Source organism: Scomber scombrus, chromosome 17 (assembly GCF_963691925.1).
Source record: "Scomber scombrus chromosome 17, fScoSco1.1, whole genome shotgun sequence".
NCBI classification, from domain to species: Eukaryota; Metazoa; Chordata; class Actinopteri; order Scombriformes; family Scombridae; genus Scomber; species Scomber scombrus.
The window spans coordinates 16,326,264-16,349,478 of NC_084986.1; the positions used below are offsets into that span (position 1 = coordinate 16,326,264).

At 39.8% G+C, this 23,215-nt stretch overlaps 1 protein-coding gene across 4 annotated transcripts in view; it reads right to left on the bottom strand.

The window, feature by feature from the left end:
- Positions 1 to 758: 758 nt before the first annotated feature.
- The window catches only part of stxbp5a (syntaxin binding protein 5a (tomosyn)), a 103,451-nt gene continuing 80,994 nt past the window's right edge, over positions 759 to 23,215 (bottom strand). Inside the window, exons 10-27 of one of the 4 annotated variants that reach the window (XM_062437148.1) lie at positions 22,443 to 22,597; positions 20,273 to 20,345; positions 19,842 to 19,989; positions 17,506 to 17,573; positions 16,186 to 16,226; positions 15,788 to 16,008; positions 13,461 to 13,636; positions 12,994 to 13,119; positions 12,383 to 12,534; positions 10,516 to 10,578; positions 8,470 to 8,523; positions 6,225 to 6,274; positions 4,729 to 5,011; positions 4,149 to 4,518; positions 1,847 to 2,012; positions 1,614 to 1,725; positions 1,249 to 1,469; positions 759 to 800 (exon numbers count right to left, since the gene is read on the bottom strand). In XM_062437148.1, the coding sequence (XP_062293132.1) occupies positions 759 to 800; positions 1,249 to 1,469; positions 1,614 to 1,725; positions 1,847 to 2,012; positions 4,149 to 4,518; positions 4,729 to 5,011; positions 6,225 to 6,274; positions 8,470 to 8,523; positions 10,516 to 10,578; positions 12,383 to 12,534; positions 12,994 to 13,119; positions 13,461 to 13,636; positions 15,788 to 16,008; positions 16,186 to 16,226; positions 17,506 to 17,573; positions 19,842 to 19,989; positions 20,273 to 20,345; positions 22,443 to 22,597 (2,521 nt within the window). Of the gene's footprint in view, positions 801 to 1,248; positions 1,470 to 1,613; positions 1,726 to 1,846; positions 2,013 to 4,148; positions 4,519 to 4,728; positions 5,012 to 6,223; positions 6,275 to 8,469; positions 8,524 to 10,515; positions 10,594 to 12,382; positions 12,535 to 12,993; positions 13,120 to 13,460; positions 13,637 to 15,787; positions 16,009 to 16,185; positions 16,227 to 17,505; positions 17,574 to 19,841; positions 19,990 to 20,272; positions 20,346 to 22,442; positions 22,598 to 23,215 lie in introns of all 4 variants that reach the window. The other 3 variants (XM_062437150.1, XM_062437149.1, XM_062437151.1) reach the window with 3 other exon arrangements.

Here is a 23,215-nt window from a genome sequence, read left to right on the forward strand (position 1 = left end):
ATACAGAGGAGAGTCTAGAGGTTGAGCGAGATGACAAAATATCCAGTGTACATCAGAAGAAGTTGCTTTTATCCCTGTGACTCTCTGCATAGAGGAGGCATCACTGTCACAGCATTTCCTGTGGTTCTCTGATGCTGCCCCCTTCAGCCTCCAACTCCGCTTGTCTCCTTGTTGAGTTATCCCTTTCTTTTTGTACTTGTCACTCAGAAGTGGATACAGCGTTGCACATTTATTAGATTTATGTATATATTGTATAATGATGTATTTAGATTCTTTTTCCTTCTTTTTACATTTCAATTTTTTGTAGTCTTTGTTTCGTCATAAGTTATTTGTCTTTTTTCAGTTGTGTTCATCAGTTTGAACATCAGCCCTAAAGGGCTTGGAGCGAAGACAACAAGTCAAGGACGTTTTGGCAAATGAGAATGAAGAAATTCCAGATGCGTGGGCCAATTGACTACCTCAGTGGAGAGGCTGAACAGAGATAAACAAAGAGACAAGAACATAAAAAAGACACCATTTATTTGCTCCCTGTGAGGTTGTCCTTCTCCCCTGTCTACCCCTCAGTTCCACCTTAAGACTGAGGTAAGAACAGTATTCAACATTGTGCTAGGGAAGAAAATCCCAAGTGTCTCAGTGAAGAAGGCTTGGATGGACGGATGAATGGACAGACAGATGGGTTGGGGGTCACTGTGAGTCCAAATGAGCTAATGGAAGGTGACAGTCGTGTCCATGGAGCTCCGCTCCTCCCCCATCACTGATCAGAACTGGTACCATTTTTTGTCTTTGCACTTCAGCATCATCTGGAAACAGAGAAAATATTTACCTAATGGTTAAAAAATATGGAATAGTTTGCTAATTAGTGAGTTGCACAATCCTCCTAACTGCAAAATATCAAAGTTGACAATGTTTTATTTAATACATCAAAAAATCATGGGATTAGTATTTTCACTTCATCTGTTTAGTAAAAATATAAGAGCTGTAGGAAATACTGGAACCCATATGTTTTGGCTGTATTTCCATTTCTGTATTAATTTCTGTAATGTAAATCTTTAAGAAAGACATTTTCTCTATGACATAACATTCCTTATTAACAGTACACTTAACTTTTAACAATCACATACCGCCCTCTAGTGGTTAAATATAATAAATGAGTAATGTTTGTGAAATAATTTAGGGAGACACTCATCACATAAAGCATTCCACTGCATTGCACAATGTGTTGGATAACTGGATAATAGCTTCTGTTACCTCATGGGCGTGTTTGGAAAAGGAATCTGCGCTGTTCATCATCGCAGCTGTCCTCTCATCCAGCTCACCCAGTTTCTGGCCTCTTTCATCAAGTGCTATCCGGGCGCGTGCCAGATCTCCCACCACACCAGAGGCTGCCCCCTTCATACCCTCAATGCCACCCGGGCCTGGGATGTGCTGGGCCAGGCTTCGGGATGCCTTTCCAGCTGCTACCTCTCCAACTGAGTATGGATGAAAGGAAAGAAAAACAGATTAGACAGTGAATTTGAGTTTGGAATAACACTGGACTGAACCACAGTGACTGAATATCTGAGTTTGTGCGTCTGTGTGAACAAAGACTCTCGTCTTGTGTGGGTTTGACTTACATAGCTCCTCTCTATCCAGTGACTGTGCTCCTCCCCCAAAGAGACCCTTGAAGAAACCTCTGTTGGGTGCCTCCGGTGTCTCCACTGGTGTAAATAATTCACCTAGCATCTCCTGAAACATCATCACAAATGTATATACCTTTAGATAAAAATTTCTTAGCTAAAAACAACAGCCACAATTTGTATTCAAATAGACAGTGTTTCGATCCAACAAATGTCAAGTGTCAACTGACCTGCAGGTTCTCACAGGTGTCCTGACTGTAAGTGAGCCTCTGGATCTCAGTGGGGGAGCAGAGATACATGGCCTGACCCAAGTTGGTGAAGCAGAACGTCCTTGCTATCCGCATGTCTGTCAAAGGCAGGTAGTTTACATCCATGAGCGGTCTCAGTCCAGGCAAACTAGACAAGGGACACAGAAATAAATTAAAATTATTTGGAATCTAAAAAAAACTGCAAGACTGCAAATAAATGCTCCTGAAAAAGGCTTAGATCTGCAAGTCTAATGTAAGTAAGTCTAACGCCTCAGGTCCATAGGGCTAATATTACAATTTTTATTGCAACCACTAACCATCCGTGAACTGCATTTGGAATATTTCAACCTACTAAAACATTGATGACAATATTCATGCACTTTGTCATTTTCAATAGTAAAACACCATCATCCATATTCACACTGAAACACACACACACACACCTACCTGACCATGGTCATTTTTTGGGGACATTTAAATTAATTTCCTGGAGATACACCCTCAACCTAACCATAACTACTACTTGCTTAATCCTAACCCTGACCTTAATCTTAACTGGCCAAAAATCATCTTTTTTCCAACTGTAGACATTGCTTTTATCCTCAATTGGAAAAGTCGTTCCCAATTAACTGGTCCTATATCTGAAATTTGTCCCAAAAAGTAGACTATGACAGACAGCAAACACACACACACACACAGAGGGAGACAGCTGGGTATCTTTGCTCTGTCAGACACCCATATGGAAGGCTGTTCTGTCTTTGTCTCTCTCCTCTAGGGAAGTGAAGATTAATGAGGATGAGTGGCAGACTGACACACCCCTCCTCACCCTGTGTGTCTCTGCATGAGTGGATTGTTTCCAACCTTGCAACGTTGCTTGAAATTGTAAGGTTCTTTCTGTCACTGGTTTAAGCTAGAGATGCAGTGTTGAGGGTTTAGGTTTCTGTTAAAGGGTGTGTTTGTCGCTGGTGTCTATCAGTACAAAACTTTGTGTCTGACTTTGAATAGCAACTTGAGCAAAAAAGGAAGTTTAATTGAGGAGATAATATGACAATCCTGTCTGCCTCTGTGGTGACAGCAATTATTTCTGCCATTCAAAAGTTTAATCTGTTGCCGTGATAAACCAAACTGGGACTTCAACAAACCTTGGTTGTTTTACGCTTGTAGAATATAGGGCACTATTAATTGAATAAAACTGAGAGGGAGGCTATAGGTACCTGGTCACTGTCATTGATCATAAACTCTCTTCTAAACACATCAGTGATGTCATCTTTACAAAATGTCAACAGTGCCTATATTTCCTGCATGCTCCATGCTCATCAAATCAGTTCTGCAATTTTTGTATAGGTGCCACATTGAATCCATCCTCACACCAACATGACAGCTTGGTTTCTCCAAAAGATTGTTCAGATCAGCACCAATATCCTTGGACTGGACCAAGTACCATGAAAGTAATACTTACAGGAAAAACACTAGGGACAATGAAGCTCAAATAGTGCAGGATACAACACACTGTCTGCATGATCAATGAAGGCTGCAGATACAGGTCCTTAGTATTCAAAACCAGGCAGGCCACAGCAAGCTTCATTCTAGCCTCCAGCCTTGTACCTTTCAAACCCCTCAATGGGGTTTAATGAGGTAATCAGATTGTCCCACACATTAACACTTTAAATATAAGAGCTTTATGACCTTTTAGATGTTAACATGTCTCATAATTGAGAGCTATTTAAATACTGTTCCTAAATTGGACTTATTAATGTTGCTTTTATGTGTTTTTATCTGATTTGGTTGTTATTTGAATATAACCATCACTTGAATGTCAGCTTGGATTCACATTGGTTACAGTGAAGTCCAAAACTGAAACATTTTTTTAATCATTAAAAAAAAGTGTGTGCACAGAATGTTCCAAACCTATATTGTCTTTTCCAAAATATGGCTACATACTGAACTTCAATCTCAATCCTCGTGCTTGATCTGGCTAAGCAGGAAGATGTCTGTGTCCTACTCCTCTATGTGTCAGAATTGATCTATGCTAATTCACTTTTACAGCATTTTTACTTAAAGGATTTTGGAAGTAGTATCATGGCAATGCTGAGCAATATTAGCAAGTGATCTTCCAAGTGTGAAGCCTTTTCTCTGTGCGCACAAAAAACATACCTAGCCCTACAGAAGGCGGATGACATCTACTGAAACCTAATGATAGGATCATGATTTATTCAAGCCGACTTTGATTGATTGGTTTTATTAATAACCCACTATTTCTGACTGAGGCAGACATGTTTCTCACCTGAGGGTCATGATGTGGCCATTAGCACAGAAGCACGCCAGGCTCACGCCTTGGCTCATCTGCACCACATCTGCCCGCAGGATGAAGGAAGTCTCTGTGATACTATGTTTATAGATGCAGGTCTGGGAGGGCAGGGAAATGACTTTGGCCTGTTTATCTGAACACACCACGGCATACTGGTTCTCATTGAGGTCCTGGGAGGTTGAAGGGGAAACTGAGACGGGCCGGCGTTTGCGGACCTTCTCTCTTTCTTCACCATCTGCTGTAACATTGGGTTCATACCAAGGTTCAAACGCAGGGGGCACCAGGGAACCTGTGGTGTCCAAGAAAGCCATCTGCAGGTGGCTGCCTTTCAGGCGTACCAACATGCCTGAGGAATGGGAGGAAAAGGTTTGTTACTGAAATTAAACTCAATGAATTTATCATCATCCATGTTGTTGCTGCTTTGGTCTGTGCCCAATTCAATTTACTAAAAATTACAGTTTGCACATATTATCATTTGTCTATCCAGTCTTCATCTAGATCGCAACATTTTCTCTATATTCTATCACTCCCTCCCTTCTGCGATCCCATCACTCACCTGTAGGAGAAATGATAACTGGCTGCAGCTGCCGTTGTTCACCAGCAGGTGGTAATGTGATAGCCAGAGTGAGCACGGTGCCCAAGGAGGTGCCCACATACAGGCAGGGTGTCAAAGTGCTGTCCCCCTTCCGGGCGAAGGTCTCACTGAAGTGGAAGGAAGTGATGGCTTCTTTAGCTTCCTTGTCGATGCTGGTGACACTGGAGGAGCGCGAGCGGCTGAAAGAATTGTCCCGGTGGTCTAATGGGTTGGCACCCCGCGGCGGGCATACAGACAGGAGGACAGTAAGGAGAAAACAGAGAGAGGTAAAGTACCTGCAATGCACTAACAACGCAAGACAGACAATACAGATATGGACATTGTACTGTACATTGAAAATAAAATGTTAAGTAAAAGACTCGGTTTTGAATAATACAAATGAAACATTTGGGTGTTAAATGGTGGTTAAAAGTTTACAGCACACTGAAGACATCCGAAGCAATCAAACAGAAGAGTTACGTTTTAATGTACCTGTATTTATCATTTGAAACCCTGAGTGAGCTTGATGATCCCGGCTGTGAATCAGTATTTGTTTATGACTGATCGCTGTAGTATTGGGTTCCATACTTTATATCCTAACATTAAGTAAATGAGGTAAGTAGAGCAGCATCACCTGAGACGTATTTGGCTGTAACTCTACAGCATTACAGCTTTCATGTGTTGAACAATACAGACAAATAAATACAATACAAATATTTGCATATTTACACAGACTGGTCAAGATTTTGAAAATGTTTTATCCCCAATCAGTAGTTTTATGAAATATGCATGAAAAAGTGGCTATCAGACATTTAGATTACACATATACAGTTTAACACTCGGACAAATAAAAAAGCACACAGTAAAATATCTTTGGCACTTTGCACACTGTAATTTTACCCTTAAAAAAACAAAAACAAACAAACAAACAAACAACAACAACAAAAAACCTCCATCAAAGGTTCTTGGCACTTTAGGATCTTAGGAAAAACAGGTGTACACCCCTGGAAAATGTAATGTTCCTTTCTTTATGAAAATGATAACAGATATACCTGTTTAATTCAATTTGAAAGGACCCAATCAGACAGAGAAACAAAGAATACAGAAGAGAAAAGAGAAAGCTGCAAAAGTTACAGAAAGCTTTACAGTGAAATGGAGTGTGCATAGATTAGTTTAGCACCACTGACCTCTAGTAAAACCCCCACCAGGGTCAAAAAGTGGGAGTCAGCACACTGAAGAACATTTCAAACTCAATTTAATTCAAAAAAATTGATTCAGTTCAACGAATTTCAATTTGGATTAGATCAGTGCTACTTTGGTCTCATGCAAACTTAGGAGAACATCTGCACAGCTTGCCAATTTTGAGGCTAACAACCAGAAAAAGCTGGACTAATGGAATGTGGTGGAGTCCAGTCGGAGTGAGAAAAATATGCTGCATTTCATACAAATTATTTGGAGACACGAAGTCAAGGCTTACCCAAGTCTGGCTTTAGCTCAGTAGGCAAGCTTAATTTCCGTGACATCTTTGCTGGAAAAAAGAGAACATCCCTCTTTACAAACACAAGTCTAAGCTAACACACGATGCCATGCAAAGCTAGATAACTAGCATTGGGATAGGACTGTGCACAAAGCTAAAATTCACAAAAAACAACAAAAGGCTGTTGAACAAGTGCCTGCAGATTGTTTCACAGACATTGAGAGCCAAAATGGTTCACACAGGAGAGGACACTGCGTGAGAACTCAAAGACAACCCTGTGTATCAGAGGCATGCTGTGTGACAGACAAAACAAACGATGTGACCTCTGTTGCACAATGCCCCAGAAGAGAGGACTGGTGAGACGCATCAATACGGCACAGCCATTCAGGACCCTCATGCCACAGGAGCATGCACCAAAAACAAGGAAGTAACAGGAAACAGAAAATACTGAACAGGAGATGGAAGAAGATAGTGGAAAAACAAGTCAAAAGGTACTGTTAGTTTTTGGAGGCTACGGCAGGCCAACTTTGGTTACTTTTTTCATTCATACTGTAACTGTATTACTTACCCCAAACTGTATCAACAAGTACAAAATACACTATGCAAATAACTCCCACTACTATATGATCACCTGATCCCACTTCTTTAGATCAGGTTAACCAATCATTCCATCTTCTTAAAGAGTGAACTTGTCAATATAAAAGAAAATTGGTAAGGTTTTTAAATATTATTTCTCTGGCTGTAGGAGAAATATATAGAACAATGTATGTTAGTGGGATCCTTGTCATGCGTGCACCGAAATGTAATATGCACAATGGTAATGAAGTAATACATTTATAACCAAAGTAGCAGGTTTTCTTACATTGGACTTGCAAAACTGATAAAACTCATCTTTACAAGTAAAGGAATTTATCAGAAATATAAAGCAAAGGCCTGATATCTCATATCTCAAAATGGGGTATTTTTCCAATATTTAATTAGATTTTTTAAAAGTTTGCTTCCATTTTGAAAATAAATTGGCAGAAGCATGCATCACTTCCAGCTGTTCGTTTTTTAATCAATGCTTGCTGTTGTCTTGCTCCTATCTATAACTAATACACACAAGTCTATGACGTGATGGTTTTTAATGTTGTCTTCTATTTACCTTGGAATCTAAAGGCTCTGCATGGCCACACAGGTGTTTTCACTTAATTTCTCTAATTAGACCTCAACTCAGGTCTCAGAAGTTGGATGGAGCTATGCTGACTATGATTAAGTGAGGTCATCAAACTCTATGAACCAATAAGAATGACGAAATGGAAACGATCCTACCCTACAGGTGCAAATAATAAAAATAATTAAATAACATTTGTTCAAATTAGACACAGGAAATGATTGGTGTTTATACCAAGGATGTTAGGGGCTTTTAAGACAGACTTTTTAGTCCAGTAGCTACATTCTTAGGCTTAGAATATTTTGAACAGAAAGCCTTGAGAAGTTTCAGATCCAAAACACTGGTTGGAGTAGTGGCAGGTCTGGGCAAGGTCCAAACTCCAGTCTGTGATGTACCACTTATTTTAGATAGCTACAGCACTCATTCACTTGAATCTGAAAAAGGATAAGCTCCAGATTCCCTTATATAGACAGACACAAAAAGCTTCACTTTTAACTGGTCAGTTAGTTTAAATATACTTAAGTAGTGGATAAGAAATGATCTGTTTAATCAACACACACTGGAGGTACACAAAGACACAGCTGAACAGATGATTGCTCTTGTTTCTGTGATGTCATCATACTGCACTATGGACAAAGAACGCCAATCATGTCAGTGTAGAGGAGGCCGGGACAGATACCACACGCAGGCACATGTACAGTTTGACACTCGTGCTACATACATGTAGCATGCAATGTGAGTCTAAGGCAACTGAGGTGTATTAAAAACAGTCGCAGTCCCACCCAACGTCCGTGTTAGCCTCTGCTCCATGAGCTTCTAGTTCTCAATGCAGTTTTCTGTCCAATTAATGCACTCAATATTTGAGTACAGAGGTGAGACAGGAGCACCTTGACATTCAACCAAACAAAAACCACAGTTGTTAATATTTACATACAGTGAGAACCAAAAGATAGTGGAACAGAAGCTAACCCAGTGAATTTATTTCCTCCCACTATGGTGACTATGACACTGAGGACAGAGACAGGGGGGACAAATCTCGACCAGGTTTGTCCTGCCTAAAGACGCTCTTATGAAAATCTTTGGCCAGTCTTACCTCCTCTACCACCGCCATTGTAGAATTGCTGTAGATTGCTGTTTGACATCAACACTTTTGGGGGTGTAAAGGGGAAAGTAAAGTACAGTAAATGTGAAGTTAGAGACACCCTTTGGCTTGTTGCTATATACAAGCTATCACTGTTCACCTCTTTTGGTCGTGAGCAGCAAACTAGCCAGTTCAAAATTCATGATACTTGTTTTTCACAAGTACGGTTTTTTTTAAAGTAAAAACCTTCATCCTGAAAAGAATTTACCGTTGTGTTTTTACATTGAGAAAATAATACAACTGACTACTTCTTATAATACAAAGAACTAGCTGAGCGCAGTAAGTCTGGTCGATGCTCATATCTCTTAATTTCACAGACATGAAAGGTCTATATGACATCTTAATTATTATATTTGAGTTTAAAATAACATAATATGCTAATAAGCATTTGTTGTACACAGTATATGTACAACAGAAAGAAACTAAAAACACCAAAAAGTCACAAGATTTGAAAGTGTTTAAAAAAAGAGGAACAAAGAGAGTGACAGGCTCTAACTTTTTTTGTTTTTTACACTTTGCATATTGTATATCCTTATGTTGGATTCACTGACCATTGAAATATGTTTTTTATGCAAATCAAATTATTCCAATCTTCAATCAACGGACACTATCTTGGCACTAAAGGAGTCTTAATTCAACAGGCTGCAAATTATTTCAGGTTAAACTCCAGGAAAATAAATTATAATTGTTTTTCTTCAACAGGCAGATTTTATCGCTTACCAAAAAAGAAGAAAAAACCCCCGCTATGACTCGACTAACACTTAACAGCAGATATTTTTTACAGGGAGGCAGCTTATCTCTCTCTGTCCCATGAATAATGCAGGGCAGACATATGTATAAGGCCACAGTCTGGTGGCAGCAGACATGGGTGTTGGAACAGCCATCATACCTGGAAACAGGACTCCCGACTTTGAGATTTGTTTTCTGTCTGACCTTTTTAAATAGCTCCTTATTTTCAGTGTGCTAATGCCAAGTTGCCCCTAATGAGATGGATCTGGGCTGTTCTCTCTCTGAGCACCTTCAGCTGAAATACTAATGATGCAGATTAAGAAGCAGGCAAGTAAATGAGCAAAATAGCGTCTTTTTGCTGTCACACACAACTCACTTCCTAGAGGTGATCTTCAAATGGGCTGAATATTTGTAAGTGACATCCAGCTGATGGAAAAAAAAAGTTTTGTCCTACAGCACAATCTATGTTTGTATTTAGTCATATTCACTGAAGTGAATATGTTAAAAATCGTAAGGAATCTGCTTCAGTACAGTTTCACTGAAAGAAATCACTGCTCAAAGTCAAAGTCAGAAGTTAATTTGTGTCATTTGTCAAGTGATATAACACATTTAACCGTAGAATATTTTTCAGGATGATGCTATGATGCAGCTATATGTGTGTATGTGAAAACACCCACGACGCTTCAAACCTTTTCTTTTCAGCTAATATTCAGAATATTTTTAAATTAATGAGTTTCTCTACCAGAATGCAGAGCTTTGTTTAACAGTTTCATTCAATTTATAATTCTTAGCTGTCATTGAATTAACATCATAGATATTGGATAAAGTCTATAACCCGGTTTTACAGGATCCTGCAGGAGATTAGAACAAATTTATTCCTGTCTATTTAACTCTCCAAAATGGAAAAAGAATGCATGCACATATGGAATCTGGGGAAAAATATCCTCGAAAACCCATAAATGTACAGTATTAAACTCAAACTGTGCATTTCTAAAGACTGAGGTAGAAGGAAATTCTATTGTTCAACAATAAAAAAAACCCTTCAGTACAGTTCCAGTTTGATGAGCAACAATTTGAACAAAACAGCATTAAAAGTAGAGGCTTTTGAATCATTAATCCTCTTCCCTTACCAATGCTCATCTTGCATTCAAATACATGGTGATATTTTTGACTGGTTCACTGTTTGGGTTTTAACATTTAGCTAGCACAAAGAATCTGTTATATTTATCCCATTTTTCTCTTAAAATAAGACACTGAAAGACATGTTACCTGAAGTAGGAGACTTGCAGCGGTCCTCTGATGTTGCTGAGCCCTCATTGATGTCGCACAGACCTGCAACAGAGTTAGCTCATTAAAACCAAAGTAAGTCAAAAAGGACATGTGGGGTGTTCATTCTGTGTAGCTGTAACACTTCCTTTTCTTCTTTTTATCAAACATTGCCACATCAGAAGATCATATTTCAATTGCCCCTTGAAAGATTGCACCATGTTTTGGGAGACTGGCTTGGACCATACCGTACAAAGAAATGGATGATTTCCACACCTGATGTTCCCTTCATATGACAGGTAAGCATTACACTCATACTTTGGGTATTTCAGTCATGCTTTAAACATGAGGAAGATTTAGGCCAACTTTAACATTTCTTTATCCCGTTTTAAAGCTAAATCCTCCCTTTCCCGCATGTGTGTGCATATATGTGTGCATGTGTGCATGTGTGTGTGTGTGTGTGTGTGACATTGTCCTGTGAGGCAGAAAGCCAAGCAGACAGCAGTCCCTGTTGGCAGAGAAGCACTGCTGGACGCCTGATTACTGCTCACACTCGCCAAGCTCTGACAGGTGCCAGCCCACTGCTTATCAGTCAGTGACACCACATGCTCTGTGTGTATTTACATGTGCGTGTGCTTTTCTATATGGGAGCATTTGCCTGTGTCTGAGTGTGTACATGCGTATCACAAAACCCTCAGCATACACATACACTCCTTACTAATCCATCCATCAAAGTTTTGGTTGAGTACAGGCGGTAAGTCACCATGTCACTGCGGCATCATCTATGTAGGTGCATTTTCTTCATCTAACACAGGGTGGCAGTGTGTCCATGCTGAAAGTGTCCAATTATCTTTCACTGTTACTATGAAGCTTGCTGCAGTGTGTGTAAAAGGGATGGGCTGTGTGTGTGTGTGTGTGTGTGTGTGTGTGTGTGTGTATGTGTGTGTGTGTGTGTGTGTGTGTGTGTGTGTGTGTGTGTGTTTGTGTGTGTGTGTATGTGTGTGTGAATGAGGAGAGGAAGAGAGAGGTGGATGGACATAGAGACAAAGAGAGAATGTTGACCAAAGCCAGATGTGAGTGTTTGTGTTGTCAAAGTGCTCTGTCTTGCATTAGCCTTATCATCTAAGTGAGGATCATCATTTTAGCTACAATGCATGTTATTTATTTCTATCTATGAGGTCATATAACCCAGACCTTGACTGAAAATAAACAATGAATACCTGAATACAAAGATTTCGCTACTGAATACAAAGATGTTGCATTCCTTGAGTCAGTTTGTTATAAAATTATGCAATTTGTTTTTACTGTACCCACAATCCTTAAACCTGCCATGTGACACATTAGGCTTCATTCACACTGGAGCTTAACACGATTGTTTGTCTTTGATGTCTTTATGTGCTTATTGTAATTCAGTTAAGTATCTATCAGTATGGTTATGAAGGAGAGTAATAAATTCTGCTCTTGACAGGAAGCAAGAATCAAAGTTGATCCTACAATACGAGAACAAAAGTTGGAGCAGTATTAGATGTTCATTTTCTGTGCAAAGTCCCCGAAATGTTTCATTTGCCTTTAAAATAAGAGCAGGATTTACAGATCATCGTTCTTATTCAGATGCTGAGACACATTGTTTACTTGAGAGATATCTGCTCATAAATTAGCTGATGCATATTCTGTAATTGATCAAGATTGTTTCATTTCACATACATAATGAAAACTTACTGACAGAAGAGTTAACCGGGTCTAAGTTATCTCTTGCTGATCTCAGAGACTTTGACAACATCCAGAGCAAAATGTGGTGTGTAGCCATTTAGCTTTTGAAACTGGACAAATATTCAGTATATGTGATCATTCAGCTGTGCTGAGTGATTACCTCCAGAGGGCTGTCGTGTCTTTCTTGGTGAGCGGGGCTGTCTCTGGTAGGGGTCATTGGAGCCGTACAGCTCGACCGTCCCCAAGTTGAGCACAACTGTCTTCTGGATATAGTCCACCACGGCCAGACCATTACTGTTGCCGAATACCACACTGAGGAGGGGTGATAGAGTAAAGGAAGAAGTGGAAGTAGCAGAAGGGAGGAAAAGTTCAAGAAACACAGATGGAAAGACAGAGAGTAGAGGAGAAATGGGTAAAAGAATATTAGTTATGGGAGGTGATTTGTTTTTGAAGCTTAAAAAGGCTGTAGTCAGAGCACAAAGACAGCTGGAATCTCTATATTTTTATCACAGTTACAAATTATGTTGACAGGCCTGGTTGTCATTGTAGGAAAATCATTTGGCAGCTTGGACTGCAAGATTGTAAGCCTGTCTTAGTTGCAGTTTTAAACACTAAGCTCATATTTTGTCTTCATAAGATGGTCTAAATAGATGAAAATGCTTGATGCAGATAAAATACTTAACATTTTGGGAATCTAACACTGGAGACTTCCAAATAAGGACTTCCATTTGGGTTAAGTCTTGACTGAGATGTTGCTGTGTCTATACTTACAGGCCGTAGGAGGAATTGAGCGCCAGAGTTGTGATCTGCTGAGGGGGCTCTCCACTCACCCACACTAACTGGACCACCAAATCTACCTGGTAACCTGGAGACTGCTTCAGAGGAGTGCTGCGCACTCTGGAGAGGAAAAGACAGAATGGAATGGAGGGGAACAGAGACCACAAGAGATACAGAAAGGAGGGAAAAAAATGAAAGGGAGAGAAACAACAAAAAAGAGAATGACAAGTGGTGCAGCTGCAGTTCTGAAACAGTTGTGTGTTGAGAGTCTGGCATAAGTGGTTGCCCGGGGATGATGGGGAGGCTGTGGTTGAGAATGCTTCAGGCGCTGACTAAGTCTGTGCAAGTGTGCTTGAGGCAAAAGGCAAGGCTCTCGTGTATATGAGTATGTATGGGTATGAGTGCAAGTGCTCCTGGTGCTTATGAGAGTTTATGTAAGTGTGTGTGTGTTTCTTTCATACTTGAGGCAAGGCATGTTGCCTCCGTCAGAGTTGTTGCTGCTGGTGGAGGGGTGCGATGGTGGGCCACTCGTCTGAGGGGAGGCACCAGGGGTGGGAAGCGCTGATGTCTGTTCACCCCCAACACCGTCTGGAGACTCCATGTCATTCAGTTCATACTGCATTCGCACCTCTAGTAACTATATAAGGCAACGAACACACACACACACACATTCACAGGAGAAATTATATTAGCAGTCAAGTAAAGGCACAAAATTCTTGTAAACAGCAATTCCTCATGAATTCCTCTGAGGATGAGAATAATCATTCGACCGTGAATGACATCCACATACATCCAGAGAGTCACTTTGATGATAGAGATTTATTTGACATGGGTGTGTGTGTGTGTGTGTGTGTGTGTGTGTGTGTGTGTGTGTGTGTGTGTGTGTGTGTGTGTGTGTAGGCAGACTGAGAGTCAAAGAGGTCCTCCAACTCTGAAATATTCCATTCCTTCTAAGTTCTCCTTCAGGCTATTTCTCTTGCAACCTCCGCCTTCACGCTCACACATACGTGCGCACGAACACACACGCACGCACGCACGCACACACACACACACACACACACACAGACACACACACACACACACATCACCTAAACTCACACATTTATATACACACACACACACACACATCACCTAAACTCACACATTTATATACACACACACACACACACACACACACACACACACACACACACACACACACACACACACACACACACACACACACACACACTCACACAATGCTCATAAGCTTTCTGTCTTTTGCATCCTGTCAGTCTCATTAGCCCCACTGACATGTGGGAGTGAAGAGTGATCAGTGCCCATCTTCAGATGCTCACTCCCCCCCATCTCTGTCCTCCTTTACCTTCATTTCTGCAAGGTTACAGAGAGGTGTTTAACCTTGCGCAAAGGGAGGCTGTTCTCCTAATTACAGTGCAGCTTGCTACCACTGCATATCTAGTCCTGATCCACATCCCAGTCACACACACACTTGGAGTGTGGGAAAAAATGCCTGAAATGTCTCTGATAAATGCATCAGCGTTGCCGAAATTCACTGGCAGTCCCCCCCCTACACACACACACAAAAATCCTCCTAATCTTCTAAAAGCTAAGCTCTAATTGTAATTCATCTTCTGCAACAAGTGTTGTCAAGGTGCTCTTGAGCAAGGTTCTGAGAGCCTGCTGATTCTTATGTAAAGTGTCTTTGAGTAGCTACTCTGTCAAGCGCTCTTTAAATAAAATGTATTATTTTTTATTATTATGAACAGTTTGATGATTATCCATAAGTCAATCGATAGAAAAGAAATTCACAGCCCCAACACACATTTGTTAGCATTTGCTACTTATTTTAGTCTTAGGTGAACAAAACAGGTCATTTGAGGACATTACCTTGGCTTTTAAGAAACTGTGATGGACATATTTCATTGTTTTCTGTCATCTCAGAAACAACAAATCACATACTTGAGAAATAAATCGGTAGATGAATTGATAATGTATATAACCTTCAGTTGCTGCCCTCGATTCAACCTATATTCAGTTCATGAAAACTATGTTTTTGCATAAAGCATCATAAACCACCAGCTAGAATCATTGAAAGAGATTAACAGACCCGTGAGGAAAAACACAAAATCAAAGAAGCGCCCACGTACTTTGATTGACAAGTGATCTCTGTAAAGTATAGTGCAACAACACCGCAGCAATGATGATTGCCTAGCGAGAAGAAGGTTGCCAAAATTATAAATAAATAATCTTGCTGGTTACCAATTTAGCACTCTACCACTCTGGCATCCAACAGCAGAAACTAAGCCTATATATTCATGCTCCTTCTCACTTGTAATATAGGAGCTGTGAGCATGCACACACAGCATTTCTCTTTATGTCATTAAACACTGAGTCACATCACACCCCCATAAGCACTTACGTTGCCATCAAGGCAGATTATAACGACAGTCTAGCTTTGCTTCTTCACTGCACCGTCTGTTGGCATGGCAACCATACTGCCTTTGACTAGGCAGATCTTGGATGTGTGTGTGTGTGTGTGTGTGTGTGTGTGTGTGTGTGTGTGTGTGTGTGTGTGCGTGTGTGTGTCTCAATATCTTAAAACAGCGGAGTGTGTGAGTCCTGAGGGCAATTCATAATGATTCTTGATGGAGGGCCGCAGAATAAAATTATGCTCGTTATTTGTGTCCGTGCTTGTATGGTAGCAAGAGTGTTACAATAAAAAGGGGAATTTATGTGTTTTCTGTAAATAGATTTTAAAAAAAACAACAGATTGTAAACCGTTACCTACCTGCACCACCTCAGTAGTTACTTCCAGCTTGCTGAAACGGTAGATGATAACATTAGCTGACACCCCAGCCACACACAGCATCCTGCTCTCAGGGCACCAGGCCATGATCTGGATGGCAAAAGGGTCTTCATCTGACACCTCCATGCTGCCCTTGTCCTCCTTGGACCGGTTTCTGTCAAACACCTTGGCTGTTTTGAGCTTGTAGAGCACCTGGAGCGTTACTGAAAAAAAGGAGAAAAGAGAATAGGATCAGTTTTAATCCAAGAATATCAGATATACACAGTAATACAGTAGTACACACGTTTTGAATATAAATTGTGTGTCATTTTCTTTTGATCATCTTCTCTTTCTGACATCAAATTTAACTGAAGCTTAAAATATCCTGTTAGTGAACTCACTTGCAGAGGCATCCCAGAACTTCACAGTTCCATCAGCATGCCTGAGAATTCAAGAGACGAAGAAAAAAAAAGAGCAAGATTCTGAGATCCTGTTGTCCTACAATTATAGATGAACGTTTGCACCTTCCACATCTCTTCTTAATAAAATGCAACTAGTTGTCATTACCCATAAAAGTTAATTACCTACAAAGTATGTACCAAGGTTATTTAACCAAGTAAGAACTGGTCAGTACACTATACAGTCACATTCATATTTATTCTTTATCTTTGCACTAAATGTTACCTGATTTATATTGTTTGATGTACTGTTGTTGTGTTTTATGTGCCTTGTAAGGTGTCCTTGAGTGCTTTGAAAGGCGCCTTTAAATAAAATGCATTATTATTATAATTATTATTATTATATGGTCAAACGTATGTGGACACCCTTGACCACGACCATCCCAATTATAGGACATTTTATTGCCAATTCAACATGACATTTCCTTCATACAATCAATCAAACTTTATTTATATAGCACTTTTCAAACAAATTCAGTGTGCTCAAAGATGGTTTCGAGAGTTGTTTCCAGTACTGGTCTGCACAGAGCCCTGACTTCAACCCCATCTAAAACCTTTGAGATGAGTTAGAACACCGACTCTGAGCCTTATCACCCAACAGCTGCCCAGCTGTAGTTATGGAATAATATATTAAACAATTACACATGGGTTTAATTGTTTGGCTACATACTTTTGGTCAAGCAGTGTAAATTGCGTTAATAACAGAACAACGCTGATCGCCTAAAATGGCAGGATTGCTCTCATCAGCAGGGGACAGCTTCTCCATTTGTTGACACAGAAAATTATATTGACAGGAAAAAAACATGTATTTCTGTTGTCATTTTCATCCAGTCCTCATTGTTTTGTTGCCAATTCAGCTGAGTGGTTTGGGAGAGGAATATTTTACAGGCTGAGGCACTCTTTAAGACAGAGAGAAACCTGGACAGAATAAGAATATGGCTTGTAGAGGTAGCGAAGAGAGGAAGAGAGGAGGCGAGGGAGAGGAGCGAGAGCTTCCTACTTCCAAACCCATACCTAAATGTCACTTCTTCAGCGCGTGTGTTCTGTTAAAAACGCCCCCTCTTCCCTTGTTGACAGCTTAGTGCGGGATAATAAACATCAAAACGGAGCAAAGTGCACATGACTGGAATATATAAAGACCTACAGTGAATATTTTAAAACAGGCCCCTTTGCTGTGGTGACCTGACAGTGCAACAGAGGTAAAAATAATGGAGTTGCATCAAGGCAATAATGATAATGCTAATGAGATCAGTATTGTCTTACCCAGTGATGATGATCTCTGGGTAGCTCTGTGTGCCTTGACCCCAGTTTCCACCACTAATAGGCCATTCCTGGATAAACAACAGATAATATATTATATTAGAGTAGATGAGAGATTGCAGAAAGAAGAAAAGTTGTGTCAATGTTCAGAGTGTCAGCAGAAACATTCTAGGAATAAATGACATGATAAAACTGCACATGTATGAGCACGCATGAGAGAAAATGCAGGTATCCTTTATGCACGTCTTTCAGCGTGTCTTGCAATTATACATTATGCACCTCAGTGAGTGTGTGTCTCCATCTGTGTGTGTGTGTGTGTGTGTGTGTGTGTGTGTGTGTGTGTGTGTGTGTGTGTGTGTGTGTGTGTGTGTGTGTGTGTGTGTGTGTGTGTGTGTGTGTGTGTTGGTAGGGGGTTTGGCTTTGAACACGTTGACACATACAAAGGTCACCAAGATGACTCATAGTGATCTTTATGTGAGAATGCCCTCCCGCAGCTCAGCCAGGCCTTTTGCTTAAGAGGAAAAAAGGAAAATAAATAAAATAAAGCAGCAGCTAGGCAGCCAGTTTGGGTCAGTACATGCTGACATTTACGACAGAAAGCTAGAACAAGGCGACAGGAAAAAGAACACAGGCATACATAACGGCTGAAAGAGCGGGGGATCTGTCTCAGATAATGCGAAGATAAGTGAAGGGAATGATAGGAGAGACGAGGTGTACAGAGATAGAAAAGGATTGTTAGGTAATATGACACTATTATATAGTCCATTTAGTTTCATGGAAACATTGATAAAAATACCGCAGTAACAATGAGACAAATGAACCCACGCTGAACGTAGTTTGTAGTGATGGCATGCAGGGTAATGTCTTAGTGTGTCCTGTATCCTGTCACCTTGTTATTCAAAGGCATGTGGCATGATGGTGAGTTTAAGGTGGAACATTTACATTTCTAATTTAGGCATTTAGCTCTTTTATGACACCACTAACCAGAGGAACGTGATGGAAAATTCCACCCTCGAGATACTATTATACTATACATAATTAATCTGTTACCGGAGGAATTATTTCATGAACGAGAAGTTTATTTATTTTTTTAATTTTGTTTTTTGTTAGCATGTTGGTTTTTTTCATTACAAATTACTAATAATTTCCAAAGAAGTTTCCCAACAAAAACTATGTCAATTGTTAGTAATTATGAGAAGATAATGTTCAACTGGTACACACAATGAATTAATTTCCGTTATTCATTGCCATTGTAATCTAGAGCTTTTAGTCAGTGCAAAACAGGCCCATTGAACTTGACTATATGTCAAATCTGTCTACAGGTAAGCATACAATTCAACTTATGTTAAAAAATAAAGTTTTGATACAACAATACAATAAGTTGAGTTAAGTAAATGTATATTTACTTGAGTTTAAATTTCAAAGAAATTCATGTTTTCTGTACAACTAGTACTAAATTGGGTACATGGATTAAAGCAAGAAAAGATTTGTGAGCCTGAAAAGTTGTCCAAAAGAAAATGTTAACAATGTATTGAATAAAGTATTATATGAATTAAAAACTGCTCTATGGCTGAAATCAGGCATAGTGCCTGAGAACTTTAAGCCTTGTGCATATTTCTTTCCAGGAAACTTTCTCCAGACATACTACGAAAACATTCAGAAATTACTGAGCCGTAAAATAAAGGGTTGCCAGTTTTCCAAACCCTTTACTTAAAGTCGACGTCCACTTAAAAATGTGTTTTGCTTGTTGGATGTTTGACCCTCACTCTGCAGAATGATGTATGTGCAGAGTTTGACACTAGAAGGCTGTTTTCACAATCATCTGACGAAGAGTGAAAGTTTCTCTGTGCACATTCAAAATCTGAATTTTAAAAAGAGAGGATGTGTGACAACACAACCAGTCTGGAGGCTTATTATGGTCCTACTGTATATGCAACTTACACAAGTATGATGTGGAAACCTGGAGCCTCCAGTGTACAAACACCGAGAATAGATTTTTCAGAGTCCAGCAGTTAAACTTTTTAAATGAAAAATATTTGCACATTCATCGATGATTCATTTTTCAGTGAGGGAGAAGGAGCAGATGGAATTTCAAGGTTATTAATGGGCTAGTTGTACTTCTTTGAGGAAAAATCATATTAGACATATATTATTATTTAAAGCAGAGTATTTTTATGTACATGTCCGGAGGAAGTCTTGAAATGTATCGTGGCTGCATTGCTTCCAATACTGAGAAGTAAATGATTTCCTTTGTTTATTGTTGATCAAAGATCTTCTTTCCACAACAGTAAAAAAAAAAACACAGCACCAAACGAGTTGCAACATATTGTATACAGTACCTTTTTGCTGTAGCCCTGTCGTTTCTGCCGCGAGCCAACAGAGTAAAGTGCAGGTATGAGGTCCACAGGGCAGTCGGCAAAGTACTCGCAGCAGGTCACAGGAGACTCGTGGATAGTCAGAGGATAGGGGTTTTCGAATATGGGGTAACTGTTAACGAGAGAGCCCAGACAAAGTCACTCTAATAACAGTACATTAGTCTGTCCAGTATCAGAGCATTAGTCTCATTCACCACTGTACTGCATGGTTGCTGTAAGCTGGCAGCCAAATCAGGATCCAATAAATGCTAAAATGCTACAGTACAGAGAGATTTATGAAAGTAAGTTGTTATCATGAAAGAAAGGGGCAATATATCATAAAGATAATGAGCAATTATAGGTCAACTGAGGGATTGAGGATGATGGAGATTTATTTCATAAAGAGTCAGACTCACCCATTTTGTGCAAGGTCGATCACCACTAAATCCTTTTCTAGAAGGACCACCACAGCATAAGGTTCCTGAAAATCTACACAATGAAACACAGCAAGACAAACCATTCACCACAGCGCACTTTTAGAAGTCATGTAATTCCTTGAGAGAGAGAAATTCCCCTGATATCTGCAAACCACAGGGGAAGAACTCCTCAGACTTTATATGGCAAATGTTATTATCATATCTGTGCCCTGAAGATGTGAGGGCAGGAAAGCTTAATACTTCAAATGTATGTGAAAATAACAATGGATACTTCTATGTGATTTATATCTGTGGGGGATACTTCCATGGTTAAATATTTGTATCAATTTGATTTGGGAGTAAAAATTCATATTACACCTTAAGATGAGTCTCCATTATAATAGATTTCAAACCACTGTAATGAATTAATTGATAAAAAATCATGTGCTGGTTCTATGAACAGACTTACACATATAAGCACAGTCAACAATACACATCTAAGAGAAATTGTCACAATAGGAACAGAATATGAAGATCATTAGAATATGTTTTTTGGTGAAAGTCTGCAAAGCCGTATGCTTCCTACTGTTAGCCACTTAACCAGAGCAGCTGGGGGTTAAACACTTACCTAAAGGGTAAGTCACTAAATTTATGGGAAAGGAAAGAAATCCGCCTTTCTGTCCTTAAATCGCTTGCTGTCTATGTCCATTGCAGTAATAAAGCAACATTTTTTGAATTATGTATAGAGAGCATCAACAGTTCCTCTTTTCTTTTGGGTGTCCGATTTGGGAATAATATCACACACACATGTACTCAAACTGGTGTCTGGAGAGCAATCTGTTGTTTAGAGCAGCAGGTCAAAGGCTGTCACAGTACCCCAAGGCTGAAATACTTTGACAGCTGTTGTCACAACATCTGTCACTGTCGTTCTCCCTTTACTTCACTGGCACTGGTCTACAGGTGATTCACATCCTGTTGTGAATTTTTATGCAACTCCAGCTCACCGTATGCCCCTAGTTCTGCTTTTGGGAGGTGGAAATAGCAACAGCCATTATGCCCACCCTGACTGCTAATTTACCTAACGATACAAACCAGTTAATCAACAAGTCAGACAAAAAGAAACACAGTTTGTCTATAACGATGTGAATAGCAAATAAAATAATGACATACGTTTAGAATAGACACACAGTGTGTGGGTAGCTCAACTTTAATTCAGCCAGCAAGGCCAAAAATATAGCATCTTATTAGATAAATTCTTATCACAACAAGTATTACTTACTTGTTTTTTCCAAAGCATTATCTTGTTGCCTTTCTCAACAGATGCTCAACACTGAGCCAACTCCATCTGCTGAGAAAGGCAACGAGATGTAGTTGAAAGCTTCAGAAAAACCAAGTGCCTTGTGATAAGATTTATTTTGTCAAATTGTTATTTCCAAGCAGTCAAAAAAGTGTACTCTGACTGACAATGCATCTCTTTTTATGAGTTGTCCTTCACCTTTTAATCTTGGATGTGTCTGCAAATTGCATATATTCTATGTATGTATACATACTCTCTGCACACACACAAGCCACACATGTATTGTGTAATCCAGAAACCCAGCAATGTCCATTACCAGATGAAATCAGTGGGTGGTGACATCAGGTTGTAACATAATGAAGTCACCATTATTACACAACTCACTAATCCTTCCTTTAGCTGTATAGTGTATATGCCAGATAATGCTGCTGAACAGCTTACATACTGGATTACATACCATTCATCATCACTCTGACTTGTTTTAGCTGTTGACTACTGAATACAGGATATATGATAATAATTTAATTTAGATGGAAGGCTATTGTGTACAAAGAGATGAAATGATCCTTCCCCTTGGGAAATTTTAGATTTATTACAGCAACACACTAACACAGGGGCAAGCAATCCGACATAATTAAAAAACAAAGGTGTTTGTGAATTTGTGTTTGTGTGTGTGTGTGTGTGTGTGTGTGTGTGTGTGTGTGTGTGTGTGTGTGTGTGTGTGTGTGTGTGTGTGTGTGTGTGTGTGAACCTAATGCATTCTCAGACAGGATGATAAGATTACAAATCGCTGCTCAGGCACACACATACACACACACACATACTCTTAACATGTGTGTGTACAGCCACAACAAAACACACATCCACACTGACCGTTAGGGTATGGTGTCTCACAGAGTGTGAGGAAGTCTACTATAGGGTAGTCCATCTCCAGCACAGCAGTACTCTTCCCGTGCATTACTGTAAGACAGGGCCGCCTGCCCACCGTGTCGTAGGATAGACCACCAGAAAGGATTATGAAGGGTTCCCTAGAACAACACACACACACACACACACACACACACACACACACACATAAACACGGACATGAGTGGCTTTTTATATACTTCTGTTGTGATTTGGGGCTATGTTAATTAAATTGATTACAGTTGATTTATGTTCTTGATTTATTGAAATCGTAGTGGGTGGTGGTGGTGTGCTAAATGCATTCAATTGAAAAGTTCCTTATATTTTGACCACCTATTAACATACATTAGAGGGGCAAAATATCAGGGAACTCTGTTTGATATAATGCACTCCAGTACACCACCCCCACCCACTACAACCTCAATAAGAGGCTGTTTACACTTGTTGTTGTCGGGGACACATCAGGACACATTAGCATTTACACTACAAAAGATATGTAGACAAATGCATCCTAGACCACCTCAGCAAGTGGTTTGAGTGATTGGATCACAATGCGTCTTGGTGTTCGTTTACATTTACATTTAGCGCTGTCCACTTGTGATCCAATTGCCCAAGACATATTTTAAAACCAATGCAAACAGGGTCTAATAAAGTAGAATTATTACCTTTCTGATAATGTCAACAAAAACTGAAAATGTATTAGCTTTGTAAGCAGAACTTATGGCAGAGCTCTTAAATTG